The 14706-nt window shown below is 38.5% G+C and overlaps 1 protein-coding gene across 1 annotated transcript; it reads left to right on the top strand.

Annotated features, from left to right (window-relative positions):
* The first annotated feature begins 481 nt into the window (after positions 1-481).
* On the top strand, positions 482-13349 carry COPS5 (COP9 signalosome subunit 5). Its single transcript, XM_084282206.1, has 8 exons — positions 482-727; positions 801-1035; positions 3790-3918; positions 5112-5177; positions 6640-6725; positions 8992-9103; positions 9885-10033; positions 12952-13349. The coding sequence occupies exons 1-8, from the start codon at positions 561-563 to the stop codon at positions 13034-13036; spliced, it is 1029 nt and encodes a 342-aa protein (XP_084138332.1). The 5' UTR covers positions 482-560; the 3' UTR covers positions 13037-13349.
* Positions 13350-14706: the final 1357 nt, after the last annotated feature.

Genomic DNA, 14706 nt, shown 5'->3' with positions numbered 1-14706 from the left:
CCACCCCAACCAAAACCAAAACAAAACAAACCCAACCCAAAGAAAACAAAACAAAACAAAATAAGACAAAATAAAACAAAGCAAAGCAAACCGGACCCTGCCCGGGGCACGCTGAGGCGCTGCGGGGTGGCGCCCCGTTGTCAGGCAACGGCCGCGCAGGCAGCGGCTCCCCCCGGGAAGCCGCCCGGGGCTCGCTGCCCCCCACCGGGGCCGCCCGAGCCCTCCTCGGCTCCCCGGCCCCATAAAACCACCCCCGGGGGGGTGCCCGGTGCTCGGTGCCCGTTCCCCGTTCCCCACCGCCCCGCTCACCGGCGGCAGCCCTCAGCTCCCGTCGCCGCCTCCCCGGAAAGCGGCGGCCGGGAGCCGGCAGCGCCCTCTGCGGCTCCGGCGGGCCCCGCAGCGGGGAAGGGGACGGGGACGGGGACGCGGCCGCCGCCCGCTGGGGGCGCAGGGCTCCGCCGCTCCTCCTCCGCCTTCCCCCAGCGGCTCCTGCTTCCGCCGGTGGCCGCGGTGAGGCCGAGCCGAGCCGGGCCGGGAGCTCGGGGAGGGGTGGGGGGGAGATGGCGGCGGCGGCCGGCGCGGGGAGCGGCGGCTCCGGGAGCGGGATGGCGCAGAAGACGTGGGAGCTGGCCAACAACATGCAGGAGGCGCAGAGCATCGACGAGATCTACAAGTACGACCGCAAGCAGCAGCAGGAGATCCTGGCGGCCAAGCCCTGGACCAAGGAGTGAGAGCGGGGCCGCGTTGGGGGGGAGCGGGGGGCTGGGCTGGGGCTGTGTCTGAGCGCCCCTCTCTTTCAGCCACCATTACTTCAAGTACTGCAAGATCTCGGCGCTGGCCCTCCTCAAGATGGTGATGCACGCCAGGTCCGGGGGCAACCTGGAGGTGATGGGGCTCATGCTGGGCAAGGTGGACGGCGAGACCATGATCATCATGGACAGCTTCGCCCTGCCGGTGGAGGGCACCGAGACCCGCGTCAACGCCCAGGCGGCCGCCTACGAGTACATGGCGGCCTACATCGAGAACGCCAAGCAGGTAAAAGACGCTCCTCACCGCCTGCATGGGTGCCATGGGAGCCCCTGCCTGCTCCCCGTGCTGCTCCGGTGGCCCATTTGCCTTGTGTCTGCCCTAATGTGGCCGGGGAGCTGTGGCAGGGCCCCCTGAACACGCTGGTTTCCATTAGCAGGTCAGCAGGTGCTTGACTGCCTGCCCTCCTCACGGTTTTGGTTGCCCCTTCCGCAGGACCTGGGTTACTTCTTCCTCACAACCTGGGTTACTCCTTCCTCAGGACCTGGGTTACGCCTTCCTCACAACTCATCTTGCTCAGAAGGTGTTTCTGTGGCTGGTGGCTTGTCAACGGAACAAGAAGGGAGCGTGTTTCTAAACTATCACGCGTGTCTTCTCTAAAAGCAGTTTGCGGAATTAAATATAGCGTAGTAATTTTCTCGCAAAAAGTATTTTATTATTTATAGATCAGTAAGATGATATTTATTCGCACCTTCTTGCTTTCTGAAGTCTCACTGCCTAGCAGCTCTGCTGTTTTCTATCATTATAAACAAAACACAATTCTGGAGGAAAAAGCCACTGAAAGGATAAATAACTTCCAGTGCGACCTAATTATCCAGATTTATACTTCAGAAATGTATATAATTAACTCAAAGTCTGTCCCCATTTCCTCACCTTGTACTCCTAGGCATGTCAGGTTAAGCCTGAGCATGCCATAAAAAATCTCACGTGCAGAAGGGTGACAGAAATACAAACATGCTCTGCGGCCAATCTAGAAACCAGCATGCTGGTATATCAGAGTACCTACTGGTATGCTTCTTCCACTACAGGGCAATCTTACACCATGAATAAGCACTGAAATCCCTCTTAACTGTCCAAGCTCGAATAGTTTGAGGCCTAGTTTATCCTTTGATTTTCCTTTAATCCCAGAAGTATTATAAACCAGCTAAAATTAGAGAACCCTTACCAAGTCACTAGAGATAACGGAGCAAGCACTTGGGTTATTTTGTAGAGTTGTACTTCTGTTCACAGCTTTATATCTAGTTAAAGATATTTAAATAAATGTGAATTAGGCTGGATCATAATGTCAGAAAAAAGTAAACAATACAAAGGAAAGTATATTTTAGGGCTTTTTTGAGGGGAGGGAAGTTTTCGTCCCTGTTTATGAGAAAATTTCAAAATAATTTATTTAATCTGGTTTATCTGGGAACTTAACATCATGATTTTAATATTGCTGTTGCAGAAAAGTATGGAATGTGAAAAGACGTTTTTATCTAAAGATGTATTTGTAGTATCCAGTTCTTAGGTAGAAATAATGGGTTTCAATTTAATAACTATATATCATAATATGAGTATTTCTATATGCAATTACTTCATTAGATTTTGAAAACAGTGCATGCTTATGTGGGAGCGCTCATATGATAAGATTTTTTTTCCAGTTGTTTATGTTGTGCAGTTTCAGGTATAGTTTCACTATTTTGAAATTGAACTTGTGTGCAAATACAGTAATTCAGCTTTACTGGTGCTCTGACAGAGTTTGCATGCAAACTGTTCACATTTGATTTTGGCAAGCAGTTGTGCCTGGAATAACTTTTTTTACTAGCTTGCAAGTTGATAATATCCCCCTGCATAAGTACTTCACAGAAGTCAACGTTCCAGTTATTTGCTTCTCTATCAGCAGGATCTGATATAGCCATGGTTTTAAAAAAGAAAGTGTTAGTTGGCTTTGAAAAATAATATATGTGCATTAGTGTGCTGTTGTTCTCTTTGACTCTCTTAAATGAGAGTTGCAAGAAAATATAAATATTATTCACCACTTCAAAAACAAAATAAACGTTCAGTTCGGTAGGTAGATTGTGTGTTCTATCTCAGCCTGACATACCTAGTATTTGGCAAAATGAAGCAGCTGATGTATTGAAACATAAAGCACTCGGTTAAGAACTGGCATGTAGGGTAGTCAGACTAAAATCATTCAACTCAGTACTGAACAGCCAGGAAACAAATCCTAATGAATTACAGTAAACTTAGGTGCAATAGGTATTCATTCTCCTTGATGAACCATGGTGTGTTTTGTTGTTGTTGTTGGTTGCTTGCTTGCTTTGTGTTTCTTTTTTTTTGGGGGGTTGAGGGTAATCTAAGAGTTATCCAGCAGTATTATTTGGAAACTTCTACTGTGAGTTTTTCTGCTCCCAAAAATCTCAAGAAATCATCTTTTGGCTTTCACAGCATACTGTGGCAATGAGTTCTGTCACTTTTGGTGGTCAAAAATGTGCATCTATGTAAGCTGCTATTTTGCAAACCTGCCAATGATCTCACTATATGCCTCTGAGATGTGTTGTTGCACTAAATAGTGAACATTTATTCTCTGTGAATTTACTATACATTATATGAGATTATATATTACTTGCATCGTATCAACCCTAAAAAATTTCCATGCTGACAAGACTTTGTTTACTTATCTCAGCATGTGGAGTCTCTGTTGTATTTCAGCTGTCAGTGAAGTTGTTACTGGGTCCTTGGAGCTAAAATTCTTTGTTTTGTGGTAGTATATAACAGCATATAGTAGCTGTAACAGCAAATACTACATAATGTATGGTTTCTGGAAAACAATTCAGCAAAATAAGCCGTGTATTTAGTATTTTAAGTTAGCATAGCAAGGTCCTGTGTGTATTATTGTTTTTATTCTCTTACTGTGTTGTAATATGCTGGCAGGCCCAGCAGAGGGCAGCCGATACCTTAAGGATGGAAATTAACACTGGATTTGTTTTCCTTCACTGCTGCTAGGTTGGTCGTCTAGAAAACGCAATCGGCTGGTATCACAGTCACCCAGGCTACGGCTGCTGGCTCTCTGGGATCGATGTCAGTACTCAGATGCTTAACCAGCAGTTTCAAGAACCCTTTGTAGCAGTGGTTGTAAGTACTGCCTGATAGTTGATAAAACTGCATAGCAAGTTATGCTTAGAGGGGAATAACTAAGGGTTTTGTCTATGAACAGTCTAGTAGTGTGTGGTTTGCATGATGGAAGTGTTAGATCCAACACTTAAATCAGTTTCAACCCTTTTGCTTTGTTGGCCACGTGCTAGTCAAGCCAGTAGTCTTGTTCTTTGAGGCTGTTTTCACTACGTTGTTCCACATGTTGTAGTTCTGCAAAAATCTATACGCTACTCTTAACTTGAGGATGGTACTTCTGCAAAAATTCATTGAGCAATCCATATTCAAGCTCCCGCAATAAAACAAAAATCAGTTTTTGTTCTCTTAGTTGCCTTTTCTGTAAGAGTAGAGGGAAGCATGTTCACAGAGTCCTGTTACTTTGAAGCTAAAATGCCTTTTAGATGAAATGAATGGCATAGTACAAGGTAGAAGATTCTAGGAAGTCTTTGAAGAAAAAACCTGAAGAAATCCTTCAGGTTCTTCAGTTCTTCCAGGCATCAGCTCCCATTTTAAATCAAAGTAAACCTTACTTTAAGTATGACTAGGACTACTGTTGCTACTGAAGGAAATAAAGGAAATAAATAAATAAAGGAAAAAAAGACTGAAATTAGTGAGAAAGAAAGGATATAATTCTGATGGTAGAATTACATTAGACAAGGATACAAGGATAGATCACCCCTAAAAAGTATTTCCACCATGTTTCCCTATTTTATGACATCATTTCACAGATACAGAACATTTCCCTTGGGACCTATTTTTTTTATTATTACTTCTAAGTTGAAGCAGAGTATTTATAAATATGTTATCAAGGAGGCTCCGTTATTAGTCTTTTTTCTCTTCCACCAAAACACAGTAGGTTGCATAATGCTCTTTCTTAGCTCTAATGGTTATAAGATTAAAATGTGGATTTCTGTTGCAGTTTGTTGCTTGCTCTAAGTGTGATTTGTTTAAAGTATTTGGGAAAGAGGAAATGAGTTTGAAAAAATGGTCCATAGCCATTGATACTCCCTGTGTTTAGAGTCTCACATCAATGGATGCCAACTGAAAAAGTACTTTTAATGACTAAACTAAACCAATTTACGCTAATTATGCTTCTGAAATGCAATTACTATTAATTTATGCCTATAGTAATTCATAAAACATTACATAACAAGCATTTCCTATATTTTTTACAGATTGATCCAACAAGAACAATATCTGCAGGAAAAGTAAATCTTGGCGCATTTAGGACATATCCTAAGGTAAATATTTAAAATAATCTAGTGTGTGATCAATAAACTGTCTTTAAATAAGTAATTGATTCTTTGTAAAGATTAGTGGTTTGTTCATCTAACAGTTCGATTTACTTTGCTGTGCTATATATCATTGTTCATTCTAGAAGACATGCTGATATGCTGGTTATTGTGTGCCTTTGGATATTGATTACCATTAGAAAGGTTGACTTCTATTAGGTTGTTCATAGATTTTTGGCAGCCTTAAATCAAATAGACATCTAGATAAGAAAGCTGTCCTAAAATTATATACCTTAATATATAATTTTTTAATGGATATAGTTCTAGGTGACATTCATTTAAGTATTTGTTAATATTTTTCTATCATTTTTAGACCTAAAACATGCTACCAAGTTTTGATGTGTTGTAATTTGCTTTTCATTTTAGAAAAATATCATGTGAAACTGTCTACTTAAATCTTTTAAATAAATATCATGAATCTTCACAAAGTAATGTACAAAAGAGGTTAATTAGCATGGAAGAGTTGGGCTAAAAAATAAGAAATCACATAAATAGTGGAGATCTAGATCTCCAATTGCAGTCTTCTCTTCCGACTCATGTAATCATGCTATTTTACTTCAGTCTAATGAAGTTCAGCTGTATTGTTCAAACTTCCAGTTATCATTGGCTTATCAAGAACGTTAGTCTGTCATTCAGTAAAACTGTAATTAACAAAATGTTTATGAGAGGTTCCCAGTTGCATTCAAGCATTATTTTTGTGCTGATAAATATACAAAAGATTTCCCTAGAACAATTTGTGATTCAGAGTAGTATTTACTTCGATTGGCAAAAACACTTCATAAATGCTTTGAGTATTTGGGTGGAGAAGAATCCTGTGCCTGAAAACCAAATCCTGTATAGAAAATGCACATTTTGTATTTGCACAGAGGGTGTTTATAAATGCACGAGGGGTATTTGTTACGGAGTGTTCTGTGATCAGTTCCTGCCTAATCAGTAGCTGTGAGCGGCATTATTTTGACTAAATAACTGAAGTTTTAGGTATCCCTAGGGCATATTCAAGGCATAGTTTTTCCCTCTTCTCATACCTTCTATCTTCTTTCCAAAGAGGATTGAAATCACTTCCAAGAATAGGTAGAGAAGTCTTATCTTAGAAACTCTTTATTTCTCCGATCTAAGAAATGATCTAATCATAACATGCCCTGTCAGAAAAAGCTGAACTATGACCACCAGGTTGCTTCCAACATGCTTTTCAATAGACATGCAAATACAGTAACTTCTAGCAAAGCCAACTGTAAACTTTAAATCCAAGAAAATCCCAAATTCCCCCGACTGGGAGAAATTTCATTTACCTTAGGAAAGTATCTTCCTTTGCATAAATGAGAATTTTGTGAAGTGCTTTCAAAGAGCTTCGTCATTTTGAGAAGTCCCAGTCTTACTGTATCACCTTTGCCCTTTCTTTGTTTAATTTTAGGGGTATAAGCCTCCAGATGAAGGTCCCTCTGAATACCAAACTATTCCACTTAATAAAATAGAAGACTTTGGTGTACATTGTAAACAGTAAGTAACATAAAAATTACTAACTGCAGCACAAGTTCTCTTTTATATATATATATATAAATAAAGTTTTTTATATATATAGCTTAGTGATTCGTTATGGAAAACTGCATTTCTTGGAGTGTTTCAAATCTTGAAGTTCTTCGTTGCTTTAGCAGTGTTGGTTCTGTGGAAAAGTGTAACTGTCATTTATCAGAAGATGCTTAAAAGGAGAACCGTTTTAAAGATGAAGTTACTTTTAACTTGGTTAAAAGCTTTAGCAGCTGGTTCTTGAACACTTTTAAGTGGTGGTGCTTTCTTAGGGCAAGGAGGAAAGGGTCAGCTGTAGATATAGCAGTAGGACTAGGTAGACTTATCTTGCTGCTCTTCTGAGCGGTGGCAACTGCAGTGCATCTCTTCATCCTACAGTTACAGGGCTGCAGTTTTTCAGTTGTGTTTCTAGTAGTATTGTAAGGTGGAGCTGCTTCACAGATACCATCAGCAACAGGAAGCATTGCAGCTTTGTCTCTCCTGCTAGTTTAGTTTCCTTGAAAAGGCAGTTTAATTTTAACCATTCTTCTGTCCCCAGCTGTGTGTTCCTTACTCCATACATACATTTACATGCTTGGCAAGACACTTGTTTTGCCAGGTCAGTCTCCTGATCTGATTCAACTTGTGGCAGCACACACATTCTTGCTGGTTAAGCTCTGGTAGGGTTGAAAACAGAGGCAGATAGTGAAGATGAAGTATTTGGGAAGAACAGCCAGGGAAAGCTGGGACTGCTTCTTCCAATGACAGAGCCTGTTTTTGTTTCTGTCTTCAGATGTTTGCCAAGCAGTACAGCTTAAGCGACTGTGTACAGAAAATTTGAAGATCTCATTGACACCAGCATGTCTTGTAGGCTGTTGCCTATTTTTTTTTCATGGTTTTGGTGCATGGGTATCTGTTCTTCAGTGCATTTATAGTTCATGTAGAGTTTGACCCTGAAGAGACGAACTTAAATGAGAACTGATTTACCTATATAATTTGAAAAAAAATATAAAACAGCAGCCATACAGAAGTCTTTGTTGAACTGTAATGTTTCTGTCATTTCAGAGTAGTCATTGTAAGCGTGGCATTGCCCATAAATCCACACCTCTATGTGTGAGAGGAAGCTTATGTTTTATCCTTTCCTTATTAGAGGTGGTCTAACAAACAAATTATTAATTTGTTTGTTGATTTTTGTTTTTATTTTTTATTTTTTAAGTTGGCAGTGTTTCTGGGAAAGCAGACTTCTCTTAAAAGCTATTTTTTAAAGCTTGTCTGTTTGGAATGCCAGTGACTACTGATTGCCTTGTAGTAACAGTCTGGATAATCTTAGTCAAACTTCTCTCCCGTAATTGGTATTTAATGTCCAATGTGGAACTGCTTCCATTTAGTCTTTTTAAGTTCATTTCACTATTTCTCACATGAGTTGGATTTCTTACTTTGAATCTGGCACGCATTTCTTTGAACCAACTGACTTCATTTTTCTTATCATATGTGAAATCAGGCTATCTATCACAGAAGGATAGTCTATCTAAGACTTCCTATCACAGAAATATTAAAGTGCAGCGTGTTGGTAGATTGTAAAGCGTTGTTATTGCACATGGAATGTCTTAGAGAAATGTCAAGCAAAGGAACTTCCCAAAGAAATCAAAATATAATAGGACTGTTACTGCCCTTCTGAATTTCCTAATCAAAATAAAATTTAACATGTGGCTTTCGTGTTGCTATAATTCGCCTACACAAGTGATTTTGCATGACTCAGCTTTCTATCTGCTTTGTCATTTCTTGTGAATTCTGTAGCATCAGTAAAGCCTGACTTTCAAAATAACTGTGATAGAACTTAAGATTATTTGTCTGTTAGTAACATTTACTGTTATCAAATGTCCCTAAGGTAATTAGAGGTGAGATATATAAAATTAGTCATCTATTTAAAAAAAAAATCTATACCGAAGACCCCAAGCATGGGACATCATTGCATTGTACAAGAAGTTGTTAGGAAATTAATAAAAGCATTTGCAGTCTCCTAAGTAGAACACAGTGTATGCATGGGGATAGTGTAAACCTGCATTAAAGCTGTAAATGAAGTACTTACAGACGATCTTGTAGAGTTAGAATTGGAACTGGGGGTAACTTATTGTTTAGTGCTTTGAATTTCTGCAGATACTTGCCACTGATAAGGACTTTTTCAGAGGGATGCCATTTGGGTGTCAGAGCCCAACAAGGTACATGGAAGCTTATCTTGTGTGCATGTTTGTTTTTAAAGGTATTATGCTTTAGAAGTCTCTTACTTTAAATCATCTTTGGATCGTAAATTGCTTGAGCTTTTGTGGAACAAGTACTGGGTGAACACTCTCAGTTCTTCAAGTTTGCTTACTGTAAGTACCATAGTATGTTATTTTGTGCATACATTTAATTAATTAGTGCTGAAAGACAGACCCTGTGCTATAAAATGCTTACTGGGACACTGACAGGTCATACAGATTCCACATCAAGGTTCTGTTTGTCACATTTAAGCAATAAAGGAAGGTTTCCCTAATCTTAAATATTTAAATGTTCCTTATATCTGCTCTTTAAAAGGTGGGAATAACTTATGTATAATTTTGCTAAGTTCTGTATAAATTTAGACTTTATCTTGTTTAAGGCAAAGTGTTTACCTTTTAACATTACATGATGTGACAGCACTGTAATGAATAGTATGCCTTAAAATAATGTCAGTGAATAGGTAAATGCTTCTGTTGTGGCTTTTTTTTAATACCTAATAGATAGAACTGCTAAAATGAGGGTGCAAGAGAAATAGTGAAGGTAGATCTTCAGTGGAACAGTGCAGCATCAAAACTTTCCATCTGCAAAAGCCAATTTGAAAACTTTTCTCTTAGCCAAAATTGGCTGAGTTTTACTTTCACTTTCTTGGTCCTGTTGCTTAGGGAGTGGGTGAAAGGTGGGTACCAATTTCAGTCTGAGTATTTCTCAGCTGTTCAGCTCCTGCTCTCTCAGCCACCACTCATGTACCACTCGTGTTCTGTAGTACTGAAATTGCAGATACAAGTTAAAATGTGCAGTACTTCAGACTCTTTCCAGGTGTTGTTGAGTTTTGTATATAAATGTTTGAATTTATAGCTTAGAATTAAATATGTTTATTGCTCTCTTTCTCCTAAGAATGCTGACTACACCACTGGACAGGTCTTTGATTTGTCTGAAAAACTAGAACAGTCAGAAGCTCAGCTTGGCCGGGGCAGTTTTATGCTGGGTTTAGAAACTCACGATAAGAAATCAGAAGACAAACTTGCTAAAGCAACAAGAGACAGGTAAGATAATGAATGCATTACCTCTTAAAAAAAAAAAAAAAGTGTTATTTTGTTTTAAACTTTTATAACCAAGACTTTAACTTTAACCTACCAATTAAATTGTAACCTAAAAGATTATGGATAAGAATGATTAGATTCTAGGTAAGAATGAGAAACTCCAAATAGGACCAGTTATTTTTGAAGGTTTAAGAAAATACTTCTCTAATACTTTTATTTAAAAGTCAAGAACTGCCCTTTTTTCATTTTTCTTATTACATCTTTTTTTCCTGACAGATAGGGAAGGGTGTTTTTTTGCTTTTTGTGGTTTTGTTTGTTTGTTGTAAGCTAGTTACAGAAATTGTAGCCTTTATATTTCACTGCCTTGCCTGACGCCAAATTATCATCTTTTGTCTGTTAATGAAATTATAATCATAGGGTAAGAGCATTATTTCAAAGAAATCAGTGTTTTCCCTTAGTGTTCCTTTCATGCTTATTTGTAATTATCTCTTGTTTGTTTGTTTGTTGTGTTGTTTTGAAGTATAAAAGTAAACATAAATGGCTTCTCACAAATACATCTCTCTCCAAATGAACAGTCAAGTGATACACGTGCCTAGAACATACAGTGTTATAGTCACCATTTTTACTGGGTAAAATCTGGGTAAAATATCCAACAGAAGTTATACAGTATCGTGGGCTGTTAACAATGTTGTATTTGGCATATTCTAGACTCCGAAAACCAAAAAGTACTTGCTAATATTTGGGCCATCTATGGAGAATGCAGGAATACATAAGACTCACCTGCATGCTTCCTAAAAATGTTCAGTGTGAGATATGATTCAATTTAGTAAGGAACAGCTCTATAGAATCACTTGGAACAGACAGCAAAAATTGAATAAAATATGGGAGGTTCCATTTTTCAGATTTGGAGGTTTCTGGTGCTCTTCCTCATCCTTTTATCTTGAATGATTTTGTTTTCATTGTATTTTTTTTTAATGTTTGTTTATTTGTTTTCCTTCATGTTGGCAGTATGTGCCACAGTACAAACTTTACTAAGGAATAAACTGATTTTTGAGGTACCAGATGAGTAGTGAGTTTAATGGTGGGTGGAAAAAAAAAAAAAAAAAAAAAAGGAAGGCTTATGTAAAGAGACTGATTTTTAAACTTTGGGCAGGTCTAGGAAGATCTTGCTCAATACAACTCAGCTGAACACAGACTTTGCCTTCAAGAGCAGGAGTCTGAAACACTGCTGTTGGTCAAGGGCTTGTTTCACCGTAGGCAGTGGGAGGAACGCACGCAAATGTAATATGGTCATTACTAAGTGGAATCAGAGATGTTCTTGTGGCAGTGTGTTCTGTGTCCTTGTTATGGAAAGTTAATAGCTCTGACAAGTTTTCCAACAAACATAGTTGAGCTGGTGGGTTTGTTTGCTTTTTGGTTTGTTTTTTTTTTTCTTTTGCTTTGTAGAAGCTAATATCCATTTAGACAACTTCACTTGCAGAGCACCCTTCCAGTGAAGTTAGGGCTATAGTTAATTCATGTTAAGTGATACTTTCCAGTTCCTGCTGTGAAACAGTTCCAATAGCAACACTTTAAAGATAATAGGAAAGAGTTGCTGATGTGCTTTGCCTTTGATTTTCATCTATATGGTGTCCCAGAAGATTGACAGCATTTTATTTTCAAATTTTAAGAAATTAAAAAGTATTTTTGCATCCCCCTATCGTTACTGTTTCTTGCAGCATTTGCAGACGTTTTTCTTTCCCGTTTTTCTTCTTACTAGTTAGTTTATAAATTGTAAGACTGGAAAAGATTGCTGTTGTCTTTCTTCAGTGCTGCTTTCCTGTGTAACATAGGCTACTGTAGTTCCCAGAATTAATTTTAAAAGTTTTAAGGATGCACCTTTCTCTTCAGCTAATAATCTTTCCTCTGAAAATATAAAGTTATTTGTCCTAAGAAAAGCAAAAAAAGCCAGGAGTAGCCTGGTGGGGGCACCAGAACAATTGATTGATTGACACCTAAATTACCCTGAGGGTAAATAGGGCTGCAAAGTTTGCTAAAAGCTGAATAAGTTGGGTGTACTTGTTTTAGGGGAAAATATTGTAAGACATTACCATAAAGCTATTTACACTTGGCTATATGAAATGTTCTATTTCTGTACATACATGTTACTGAGAGCAGTTTTATAAGAGTACATATTCATTGGCCAAACTGTTCTCCAAACTGGCCTCGTTTGCCTAGGATTGCTTGATCTGTCCAGTAGTAATTTTTCATCTATTCTTCATGCCTTCAGGGATGATACATCTTTTGTATTTTTCTGTTGTATTTCAGGATATTTTTTGTTAGTGTGACAGTACTTTTCTCTAAGCCAGGCATTGAATTAAACTTGGATCAATAGGAATCCTCTCAGCTGTGTTTTGTGTTTTGTTTTTTTTTAATTCTGTGTTTCTTATTTTTTGAAAAATATACATATTACATGTTTTACCTGATGAGCTCTATAAACTCTCCTTGAATGCTCCCTGTAAAACGGTTTCTCAGAGGAGCTCTGGTTACCATGTGCTTGGGCAAAGGAGATAAAGCAGAGAACAAGGAGAGCCTTCAGGTATTGATAGAAGCTGGTAGCTCTCACCCCCAGTGTTCTGGGGGAATTTTTTGTTCAGATGACCACAGCACTCATTTTTTGTTGTTCATGTGAGATGTCCTAAACTGCTAGACAAGGAAGTTTTCTGGGGTTGGTCTTTGTGTGTCTAGAGCTGGTCAGTTGGCTTTTCAAACCTATTGGCAACAATGGCTAAATTGCTGTGTGTGACTTTTCCTTTCTGGGCAGTTGGGAAGATTCATGGGGTTATGGGCACCCTGAACTTCCAAAACAGCTGAATATCTTCAAATAAAATGACAGTGGAGTTCGGTGTTTACCCAACATTGAATTTATGCTTGTTTTTCAGCTGCAAGACCACCATAGAAGCTATACATGGATTGATGTCTCAGGTTATTAAGGATAAACTTTTTAATCAAATTAATATAGCTTGAAGTGCATCGCCAGCTGATACGCATCTCCAAAGCAGAAAAAGTCATGGTTTCTTTCACTTGGACTTGTTCAATTTGGGAAACAGAGCTGGAGTGGAAAATTGTTCATTTAATTTGTAGTACTTTAATATTTCCCACCTGTCTCACCAGTTTTAAAGAACAAAATGTTCTGAAATGTAGTTTAACTTTTTGTTCTTTATCATAAAACACAACCAGTTTGGAGAATTGTTCCAAAATTAAAATAAATGTGACTTTTACTGGATTTTGCTCTTAGGTATTTATCTGCATTATCCAACTGCAATAAAACAATTTAAAAAATGAACGAGTGTTTGGGGGATTGAATTTTTTGGCAAACATTAATCTCTTTTTCTTATTGTTCCGTAGAAAAGCTCTGTCCACTTAGATTAAATGGGTAACCTATGCATTATAAGAAGTATGCGTCTCGGATTTTCATTCCTATGTTTAATTTTAAGAATTGAAATCCCATCTGATGATCTTTTAACAAGTTACTAAATTTAATGGAGCCATTCCTGGTTTAGCTTTCCTGGCCCAGCCAGAAATGGTTTCTTCTCACCCTGAAGAAACATTTGTGCATGATACAACGATATTTTACTTTTCGCTTCACAGTTATGATGGACGTTTTATATTTCTAGATATGAACTACAAACAGGTAGGCAGTAAAATTATGAAACTACCAAGAAGTTTACATAGTGCCATTTCTCTCCTGCTTACCATCTATTGCTTGTTGTAGTCACTTGCTGCCTGCAAAGGACCAAGAAGAAAAATCAGTATCTCTGAAATATGAGTTAGCTTAATTTAGGGCCACAGATACCAAAATGCATTAATCATAATTGTTGTCTTACAACATGGTGCCGCTGCAGGGCTGATCTAAGTTTGTTTTGGAGGTTTCCATACTGCATTTCAATAATTCAAGATGTTTGGTTTTCTTTTAAGTTTTTATCCTTAATCCTGAGTTTCCTGGGTTTTTTGGAATGTTTACTTTTGGGATAATTTATAACATGCTTTATACAATATGCCATTATGCTTTATACCTTCAGTAACTAATATTCCTTTTCAACCTTAACTATGCCTTGATGTGGGTCTTGTTTTTGTTTTGGTCTGGAAATTTTAATAGCTATTACTCATTTGGGGCTTTTCATTCAAATGGATTCCAATGTATTTGAAGCTAAGATGCAAGTTATACAATGGAAACATCATTCAGCAAGGAAATACAGATACCCTGAAGCAGAAATTCATCAAGAGTTTTAATGCAGCAGCATCTAACAGTTTAGGGAAAATACATTTAATCAGAGCAAGTCAAGCTCAGATAATTATCAGATGTGCAGTTTGATACAAGGATGATTTTATGTTTCTTCCAGCATGGCAGTGGTGGTGGGGAGGCAGGAGAAGAATGCTTTGGTGTTTTAATATTCAAGGTTATTAATTTTTCTGGGAATGGCAAGAACAGCCTTCTATGCAAGCAAGCATAATGCAAAAGCCCACAGTAGTACCCTTGAAGGAAGACACAGCAATGTACCTAGCCAGTAATTTTCCCTACTTTCTCTCATCCGTAGGTGTTTTTGAGACTAAATTGTAGTATACAGCCATAGTCCCACTCTGAATGTGAATACTTCATAAAGTATCCAACTTCTGTGAGATAGATACCTACTTGG

The sequence above is a fragment of the Netta rufina genome (genome assembly GCF_964035555.1).
Source record: "Netta rufina genome assembly, chromosome: 2".
NCBI classification, from domain to species: Eukaryota; Metazoa; Chordata; class Aves; order Anseriformes; family Anatidae; genus Netta; species Netta rufina.
The sequence above is the reverse complement of the archived record's forward strand: the minus strand, read 5'-3'. Positions and strand labels throughout refer to the sequence as shown.